General features: G+C 31.8%; 1 protein-coding gene across 1 annotated transcript; it reads right to left on the minus strand.

Annotated features, from left to right (window-relative positions):
• Positions 1-237: 237 nt before the first annotated feature.
• LOC145268619 (nmrA-like family domain-containing protein 1) lies at positions 238-6,952 on the minus strand. The gene is made up of 3 exons (XM_080124093.1): positions 6,276-6,952; positions 3,048-3,241; positions 238-491 (listed from the first exon to the last, which is right to left on the minus strand). The coding sequence occupies exons 1-3, from the start codon at positions 6,802-6,804 to the stop codon at positions 303-305; spliced, it is 912 nt and encodes a 303-aa protein (XP_079980219.1). The 5' UTR covers positions 6,805-6,952; the 3' UTR covers positions 238-302.
• Between the last annotated feature and the right edge of the window lie 3,957 nt (positions 6,953-10,909).

Genomic DNA, 10,909 nt, shown 5'->3' on the forward strand with positions numbered 1-10,909 from the left:
AAATCGAGAATATTTGATCCATAATATCTCGTGCATTGGCTGAAATAATTTTTTTGAACAATGACACTGTGGGAAACTATGTAAAGTGAATGGAATAGAATCTCCTCATCACAGTGTTTCACTTTGGTTGAGAGCATGTCTAAAAGGATTGATCTTTTAAAGAAATCAAAAGGGAATGCGATTCCATACTAAGCATTTATTAAAGTAAATGTCTTGTTCTGTGTTATTAGTCTCGTTTAAGTTTTTTTTTTGTTTTTTTTACCGGAAAATGCATTTTTTGAAAATCCCTTTCTTGGTTAAACTTAAAACATGTTCCTTAACATGTTTCGATTATTTGTGACCCAATCCTGGAAAGATTTTACCCGAGGATAGATATTTCGGGTCGAGTTTGTCCAATGTCTTTGGTCAACACGCAGAAGAAAGTTGAACAAGGAGGCCAGATCAGAAGCCCCATCCAGTCCACATGTTCTGCTAAACTCATCCGTAGTTATCTAAAAAATAAATAAATAAAAATTAAAAGGTAGTTTGCTTTAATCTCATACTAAATTTAACTAAAACAATATTTCCCCCTTCACACTGTTTCCATGACAACGCATTTTTTTTTCTATGGAAATTGCCTGAGATAAGGCATAAAGCCACTTGATGTAAGAAGCTAACAACGATTACTGCAAAGACAGGAGATGCCAATTGACCTTAGTCTTCAAAAGACTAAGGCTGTAGGTAGAAGGAAAACTGTGAGCAAGAAGAGAGTTCCACAACCTTGAAAAGAAGCTACTGGAATAGAAAATAGGAAGCTGTATTACAATGAGGTATGAAAACAGCAAATTGATGGAGACCACTAGACCAACTAGTCAAACGAGCTGGAACAAAAGAAGCAGGGAATAGATCAGACAATTCTGAGGGACATCATAATTGTATTTGTAGAAAAGACTGACACTAGCAACATCACGTCTGTGAGAGAGAGGTTGCAGTGAAGAAGAAAGTGTGGAGTCAGTTAAATTACAGGCATTGTGCCTTGTTTGGGGTGAAAATTGAATAAATAAAATAAAAAAAATAAATAGCTTCTGTGATCTGGCAAGAATCGGTGTGTCAACGTGATTGTGCCGTATGGATATTGTTTCCGAAATGATCGTACACATAATTTGATTTTATGTTTCTCTCTATGAAACTGATTAATAATTTCACAATTGTTACTCTTTCATTCTCTCTATTATATATATACTAGCCTCAGTGCCCAGCGTTGCCTGGGTGTTTGGAGGTGTGTTAAGCAAAAAAAAAAAAGTGAAAATAGGCAGGCTCGAATCCATACCACAAAGGAGAAAAAGAACATGAAAAAAAAATGTGACATCTTTGCTGTTGCATCCATCACCAAACCGGAAGAGGCGAAGGTTTAAATTAAGGCTAGTCAGTCAAAAAGAGGCGATGACTTTCGAAAATATCGGCGAAAAAAGTGACCCCTCCTTGTAGAAAAGTGCCCAGTTGAGGATGAAGGAATAAATGTTTTTAACCCATTTTTCGATATTTTTCGTCTGAAGGATCGATCTTCAAAAGGATATTGACCTTGTGAAAATCCGTCGCCTTTATCGAAAGTTTTAGGCAGACATACATACATTTAAACAGACAGGTGAGATTTATATTATAGATAATATAATTACATTATCAAAAAGTAAATCGTTGACAAAGCAAAACTTATCAAGATAAGAAAAGCTCAACACTATTAAGAGGAGCAAACAAATATATCGAATGAAAGAAGAGGAATAAAAGTTACATATAACTTTATTATATCATCAGAACAATAAGGAAAAGTTTCATTTAATATTATACCAATATTTAATATGAATTTAATATTATACCAATATTTAATATGAACCAATATTTAATATGAATTTAATATTATACCAATATTTAATATGAATTTAATATTATACCAATATTTAATATGAACCAATATTTAATATGAATTTAATATTATACCAATATTTAATATGAATTTTATATTATACCAATATTTAATATGAATTTAATATGAACCAATATTTAATATGAACCAATGTTTAATATGAATTTAATATTATACCAATATTTAATATGAACCAATATTTAATATGAATTTAATATTATACCAATATTTAATATGAATTTTATATTATACCAATATTTAATATGAATTTAATATGAACCAATATTTAATATGAACCAATGTTTAATATGAATTTTATATTATACCAATATTTAATATGAACCAATGTTTAATATGAATTTAATATTATACCAATATTTAATATGAACCAATATTTAATATGAATTTAATATTATACCAATATTTAATATGAATTTAATATTATACCAATATTTAATATGAATTAATATTTAATATGAATTTAATATTATACCAATATTTAATATGAATTTTATATTATACCAATATTTAATATGAACCAATATTTAATATGAATTTAATATTATACCAATATTTAATATGAATTTAATATTATACCAATATTTAATATGAATTTAATATTATACCAATATTTAATATGAATTAATATTTAATATGAATTTAATATTATACCAATATTTAATATGAATTTTATATTATACCAATATTTAATATGAACCAATATTTAATATGAATTTAATATTATACCAATATTTAATATGAACCAATATTTAATATGAATTTTATATTATACCAATATTTAATATGAACCAATATTTTATATGAATTTAATATTATACCAATATTTAATATGAACCAATATTTAATATGAATTAATTATTATATTATACCAATATTTAATATGAATAGAGTATGAAAATGGTTGTTTTAGCGCAGGAAGAAAATGAAGGATATTTATGGAACATGTATGCATAATAAAACGAAAATAAAACTTTTCATCACCAGCCTGGCGTCTACAGCATGCACCTAGCACCACATTTACTATTTATTAATTTCTGAAAATCATACATTAAAAACACGAGTGTAGAGGTTGAAGGTATTTTCACGTTACATATGAAAAAAAGCAAAAAATAGAAGGATTTCAAACCTGTCTGTGCACGACTTTGATTGGTTGTAAGGACCGGCTAAGATAGTCAGCGACCTGCTTCATCGTGAGCTTGTCTCCACTTAGGCTGACAGTCTGATGCAAAAATTGAGGTCGGTTTTGGAATATCTGGGTTACAATATGACCGACATCCTCTCTGCTGACCATGTCCAACGGGGTCAGACCCATAGGGATTACTGAAAGGAAAGAAACAAACAATAAGAATCCCAAAAAATTTATACAGGCCAAAAACTACTCAAGAGAAGGATTAATGGAATCGATAGATAGACAATTAAAGGACATCCTTTGCAATGTGAAAAAAGTCTTGATGTAAAACTCAAAGAACTCTAGTTCAAAAAACACTGCAACAAATAAGGGAACTTATCCAGTTTATGACCGATTCACTGACAACTTGGTGTCAGTATCTTCCAGCAAATTATGTAAGCAGAGGAATCAGAAATTGTATCGGAATCAGGAATTTAGAACAGAATCAGTAATTGTATTGGAACTGGGAATTTAGAACAGAATCGATAATTGTATTTAAATCAAGAATTTAGAACAGAAGCAGTAATTGTATCGGAATTGGGAGTTTAGAACAGGATCGGTTATTGTATTGGAATCTGGAATTTAAAATCATCCCATCACTAATGAACACAAACCTGTTTTAAAAGACAAAATACGGCACCAATAAGTAAAACTGAAAACCAAAATTGACGAGTCATCAATCTAATAGATTCAACACTGACAACCAAATGGAACTCCCATCGGCACAATGTTGCTCAATTGCAAGTGCTTAAACCCTTTATGATCTGGTTGAACTAATTCATTCAGTCAAAAATAAATGAATATAACGGCATAAATAAAGTGGGAATTGATTCAAACACGCCTTATACGTATTAGTTAAGTATCTGGGTAGATGCCAGATACCTCCAGATTGCAACTGTCCATTGCTTACATTCAGTATGCCGCCATCTGTCTAAGAGAGTGAAGGATTTCATTTGTCTTCATAAACACATATTTTTCAAGCACTATGGATAATAATCAAGTTAAGTTTATGAAATGCAAAAATTCTCAGTTGTAATTTAACTATTGAACTTCATAATTTTTCCAGTTTTAAGACAATCATAGTATCATTAAGCTTTAAACAAAAATTAACAATAAATATATTTTTTTAATCATCAACATCATAATTCAGGTCATAAAGGATTAACTGTAGATTGCTGAATTTTGATGTAGACAGCTTCCAGTATTAAAAAAATAATTTTGAATATAAATAATTTGTGAACATTTTTTTTAAACATATGCCAAAAGTAACCAAAAAAAAAAAAAAAAAAAAAAAAAGAAAAAAATGCACATGACCGGTAGTTTAACTATTGAACTTTACAACAAAAGTCATAAAATCATAATATCATTATCCTTTAAACTAAAATTAACAATAAATATTTCGTATTATTTAGATTCATCAGACTACTGTTCTCATCTTGAGTGATTTTCACAACGTTTCGGTTGATGAAACCTCTGACCTTCTTCAGGTGTATCCTGTTGAACTCAGGAATGTGAACGTAATTTCAAACGGAACTTTTTATTTAATCCATGGGAGTAGCATGCTCTCGTTCCATCCGTCATAACTAGATAGAAGTCTTAAGTAATTCGCAATAATTCAGGTCATAAAAAGTTCATATGTGTTCCAAGGAACTTGTAGCACTGGTGCACCCCCTCTCCCCCGCCCGCCCCAAAGTAAATATTCCAAACTAACCAGACAAGCAGCAAAATCCCAGCATTCCCTGTAGCGGTCCACCGATATAGCGGAAGTTCTTCTACTCTGAAAGTTTCTACCTTCAAACTATTAATGTTTGGTACATTTTAAGTTATAGAAACCACTCAGGAAGTGGGGGGGGATAGAAAGAGAAAGGAGAAATGGGAAAAAGAAAAAAAGGGGGAAAAGTGAGTTTTTGGTTTTGGTTTTGCAGAACATAATTAAGTTTTATAGTGGATTTTATCGTTTTTGTTCCCATGGGAGAGGGAAAAGGGTTACAGTATTAATGTTTTAAGTTAGGAAACCAGTCAGGAAGTGGGGGAGATAGAAAGAAAAATGGAAAGAAAGAAAAACGGGGAGGGGGTGGAAGGTGGGTTGTTGTTTTTGGTTTTGCAGAACATAATTAAGTTTTGCAAAAGGAAGTAGAAAAACAAAAAAGCGTCTCAGGAAGCCAATATCTTCAGACAACCTGATCTGGTAGCACCAGGAGATTAGAATTGGAAAAAAATATTTTATATATAGGTGCGAGTGGGGGGGGGGGTGATCTGATAGGGTATAAAAGAGACAAAAGACAGACAAGAACAATAGATGCCAAAAAAATTGTAAGAAAATGAAATATTAAGATTTTTTTTTCTAATTTAGAAAAATACTAGCTGGGGGTACCCAGTGTTGCCCGTGTGTTTCGAGGTGTGTGTGTGCTCGGGCGGGGTGTTAATCAAAACATAAGAATAAGCGAAGTAAATATTTAAAAAAAAAACTAACGTAAGGCAAACGAACGATGTTAAATGTAAAAATGGGAAAAACAAAAAAAGAAAACGCGAAACAGAAAAACGAACGTTAAAACTTTGTTAAAAAAATCTGAAAAATACCCCCCCAAAAAAACACGTGAAAAATGGCTTAAATAACCCTGTTTCATAATTAAAATTTAAAAAATCGAAAAAAAAAAAAGACTTCTCACACCACGAGCCGAACACGAAATCTTTAGATAATGAGGCCGCGCTCTAAGCAACTGAGCTAAGACGACGTCAACAAAATTGTGTCTGCTTTTTTAATATTTAAAGTAAATCATGTTCCGACGTCTTATGACGCATGCGTAGAAGCGAACTTGTCATGAGAGGACGGTTTTTGCTGACCCCTTCCTGTAGAAAACTGATGATTTTATGGCGAAGGAATTAATGTTTTTGACCAATTTTTCGATATTTGTTGGGGGAAGATTGGAAGTTTAAAATAATACCGATCTCGTGAAAATCCGTGACCCATGTTGAAAGTTTTTGCGAGACATACAAACACACATACATACATACAAACAAACATACATACAAACAAACATACATACAAACATTTTCGCTTTTATATATATATATAGAAGATTAAAATATTTTTTAAAAACCTTTAAAAATTTTTTTAAACTTTAAAAACAGACAGACGGACAGACAGACATATAAAATATAGATATACAATAAAGCAATACTTACAAATTTCATAAAATCCTGTCAGTGGTGATCTTAGAGGTTTGTAGCATTCGATAAAATCTTCATAACATACGGGCACGATAATGGAAGTCAGCGGAAGTGCCAGATTTCTTATATACTCCTCAGTCATTGCCTTGGCGACCATGTGTCTTACTACAATACCCGTGGCCAGCTTTGTGTTGAGTTGCGTGCTGAATACTAGATGTGAAATCCCAGTCCGCTTGCAAGCGTCGGCAACAAGTTTGCCTCGGTGCATTTCGTCTTCAATGGAATTTGGTTTTGAGAAGTCGGTTTTCGTTTTTAGGAAACAGCCGTAAGCATCTCGGAGGGCGTTCTCAATGGATTCGAGATTGGTCCAGTCAATTTCACGCCGCTCGAGTTTATGCGACTTCTGCTGGAGTTGTGTATCCAGCATGGAGAAATACTCGGTGATAACCTGAACGCGGAATTGGGTGCCTTTGAGAAGGGCCAGGGTTATCGATGCTCCTTCTCCTTTGGAGCTGCAATCAAAAACTGCGATTACGTTATTCATTTCTGCAAATGAAAAGCAAAAAAAAAAAAAAGGCTAGCTTTATTTGTAGTATTTTTAAAACATGTGGGAACGAGTAAAATAAAAAAAAAATGGGGGAACAAGTAAAATAAAAAAAAATGTGGGAACGAGTAAAATAAAAAAGAATGGGAGAACGAGTAAAATAAAAAAATGGGGAAACGAGTAAAATAAAAAAAATGGGGGAACGAGTAAAATAAAAAGAATGGGAGAACGAGTAAAATAAAAAAAATGGGGGAACGAGTAAAATAAAAAAAAATTGGGGAACGAGTAAAATAAAAAGAATAGGGGGAACGAGTAAAATAAAAAAAATGGGGAAACGAGTAAAATAAAAAAAATGGGGGAACGAGTAAAATAAAAAAAATAGGGGGAACGAGTAAAATAAAAAAAATAGGGGAAACGAGTAAAATAAAAAAGAATGGGGGAACGAGTAAAATAAAAAAAATGGGGAAACGAGTAAAATAAAAAAAATGGGGGAACGAGTAAAATAAAAAAAATGGGGGAACGACTAAAATAAAAAGAATGGGGAAACGAGTAAAATAAAAAGAATGGGGAAACGAGTAAAATAAAAAAAATGGGGGAACGAGTAAAATAAAAAGAATGGGAGAACGAGTAAAATAAAAAAGAATGGGGGAACGAGTAAAATAAAAAAAATGGGGGAACGAGTAAAATAAAAAAAATGGGAGAACGAGTAAAATAAAAAAGAATGGGGGAACGAGTAAAATAAAAAAAATGGGGGAACGAGTAAAATAAAAAAAATGGGGGAACGAGTAAAATAAAAAAAATGGGAGAACGAGTAAAATAAAAAAGAATGGGGGAACGAGTAAAATAAAAAAAAATGGGAGAACGAGTAAAATAAAAAAAATGGGAGAACGAGTAAAATAAAAAAAATGGGGGAACGAGTAAAATAAAAAAAAATGGGAGAACGAGTAAAATAAAAAAAATGGGAGAACGAGTAAAATAAAAAAAATGGGGGAACGAGTAAAATAAAAAAAATGGGAGAACGAGTAAAATAAAAAAAATGGGGGAACGAGTAAAATAAAAAAAATGGGAGAACGAGTAAAATAAAAAAAAATTGGGGAACGAGTAAAATAAAAAGAATGTGGGAACGAGTAAAACAAAAAAAATGGGGAAACGAGTAAAATAAAAAAAATGGGGGAACGAGTAAAATAAAAAAAATAGGGGGAACGAGTAAAATAAAAAAAATGGGGAAACGAGTAAAATAAAAAAGAATGGGGGAACGAGTAAAATAAAAAAATGGGGGAACGAGTAAAATAAAAAAATGGGGAAACGAGTAAAATAAAAAGAATGTGGGAACGAGTAAAATAAAAAAGAATGGGGGAACGAGTAAAATAAAAAAAATGGGGGAACGAGTAAAATAAAAAAAATGGGAGAACGAGTAAAATAAAAAAGAATGAGGGAACGAGTAAAATAAAAAAAATGGGGGAACGAGTAAAATAAAAAAAATAGGGGGAACGAGTAAAATAAAAAAAATGGGGAAACGAGTAAAATAAAAAAGAATGGGGGAACGAGTAAAATAAAAAAAATGGGGAAACGAGTAAAATAAAAAAAATGGGGGAACGAGTAAAATAAAAAAAATGGGGAAACGAGTAAAATACAAAAAAATGGGGGAACGACTAAAATAAAAAGAATGGGGAAACGAGTAAAATAAAAAGAATGGGGAAACGAGTAAAATAAAAAAAATGGGGGAACGAGTAAAATAAAAAGAATGGGAGAACGAGTAAAATAAAAAGAATGGGAGAACGAGTAAAATAAAAAAGAATGGGGGAACGAGTAAAATAAAAAAAATGGGGGAACGAGTAAAATAAAAGAAATGGGGGTACGAGTAAAATAAAAAAAAAATGGGGGAACGAGTAAAATAAAAAAAAAATGAGGGAACGAGTAAAATAAAAAAAAATGGGGGAACGAGTAAAATAAAAAAAAAATGGGGGAACGAGTAAAAAAAAAATGAGGGAACGAGTAAAATAAAAAAAAATGGGGGAACGAGTAAAATAAAAAAATGGGGGAACGAGTAAAATAAAAAAAAAATGGGGAAACGAGTAAAATAAAAAAAAATGGGGGAACGAGTAAAATAAATAAAAAATGGGGGAACGCGTAATATAAAAAAAAATGGGGAAACGAGTAAAATAAAAAAAATGGGGAAACGAGTAAAATAAAAGAAATGGGGGAACGAGTAAATTAAAAAAAATGGGGAAACGAGTAAAATAAAAAAAATGGGGGAACGAGTAAAATAAATAAAAAATGGGGGAACGCGTAAAATAAAAAAAAATGGGGAACGAGTAAAATAAAAAAAAATGGGGGAACGAGTAAAATAAAAAGAAATGGGGGAACGCGTAAAATAAAAAAAAAATGGGGAAACGAGTAAAATAAAAAAAATGGGGGAACGAGTAAAATAAATAAAAAATGGGGAACGAGTAAAATAAAAAAAAAATGAGGGAACGAGTAAAATAAAAAAAAAATGGGGGAACGAGTAAAATAAAAAAAAATGGGGGAACGAGTAAAAAAAAAATGAGGGAACGAGTAAAAGAAAAAAAAATGGGGGAACGAGTAAAATAAAAAAAAATGGGGGAACGAGTAAAATAAAAAAAAATGGGGAAACGAGTAAAATAAAAAAAAATGGGGGAACGAGTAAAAAAAAAATGAGGGAACGAGTAAAATAAAAAAAAATGGGGGAACGAGTAAAATAAAAAAAAATGGGGGAACGAGTAAAATAAAAAAAAAATGGGGGAACGAGTAAAATAAAAAAAAATGGGGAACGAGTAAATTAAAAAAAATGGGGAAACGAGTAAAATAAAAAAAAATGGGGGAACGAGTAAAATAAATAAAAAATGGGGGAACGCGTAAAATAAAAAAAAATGGGGAACGAGTAAAATAAAAAAAAATGGGGGAACGAGTAAAATAAAAAAAATTGGGGAACGGGTAAAATAAAAAAGAATTGGGGGAACGAGTAAAATAAAATTAAGTTAGAGAAAAAAAATGGGGAAACGAGTAAAATAAAAAAAAATGGTGGAACGACTAAAATAAAATTTAGTTGGAGAAAACAAATGGGGGAACGAGTAAAATAAAATTAAGTTAGAGAAAAAAATGGGGGAACGAGTAAAATAAAAAAAAAAATGGGGGAACGAGTAAAATAAAAAAAAATGGGGGAACGAGTAAAAATCTGTCGTTATAATTGTATAACAATTATTCCAATAATTGGATTTTGTTTTAGTCATACCCCCCCCCCCCCGTTTAAATTCGTTTCCCGACGTGGAGGCACTGTAGGAATCTTGATGATGGAGAGTGTGTGCATTTGGTTTCTTAATCCGGCAGGGGAGGTGATGCGTCTAGTGTGTTAGGTATAAGTTAGTCATGCTTGTATGCCTTCTCGCTTCCAGCTAACACCACTAGCTTACCTCGTGGTGAAAAGGGAGCAGCTATGCATAAGTCTTCCCTGTCATATATATATATATATATATATATATATATATATATATATATATATATATATATATAATATTTTTATTTATATAGACCAATATTACATATTTGCTACACTGAACATTTCAACGATTGGTTTATTAAAAAAACCAAAGGCTCTTCATCGGACAACTGAAATAAGGGTTATCCACTATTCATCATTGCCTTATCGTACAGTATATCGATACACTAAGGCTGACTGGGATAGCTTCCGTACATTTATAACTGATCTACCTCTGCATTCCATATTTAAAAAGGATGTGTCCTCTATAGTATTAGACCTGACGGAATGGTTAATTGTAGGTATTGATCGTTTCATACCCTCGAAAAAGTTTCAGCAAAAACCTAACAGCCAGCCATGGTTCTCTCCAGAATGTGCTGCTGCCATTGCGCACAGAAATCACTTTTTCCACTGTTTCCAACGTAATAGATGTATGGAAACTAAAGCCGCTTTCAGGACTGCCAGCAACCATTGTAAGAAAGTAATAAAGAGCGCAAGGTGGTTGTATGCTCAATCTGTTAAGTCCAAAGTAGCTGAGCAGCGGCTTGGTTCCCATCAGTTTTGGCAAATAGCAAACAGAATTCTGAACAGAAGCGTGTGCTCCATCCC

The sequence above is a fragment of the Euprymna scolopes genome, chromosome 44 (genome assembly GCF_053919585.1).
Source record: "Euprymna scolopes isolate OS-2025 chromosome 44, ASM5391958v1, whole genome shotgun sequence".
NCBI lineage: Eukaryota > Metazoa > Mollusca > Cephalopoda > Sepiida > Sepiolidae > Euprymna > Euprymna scolopes.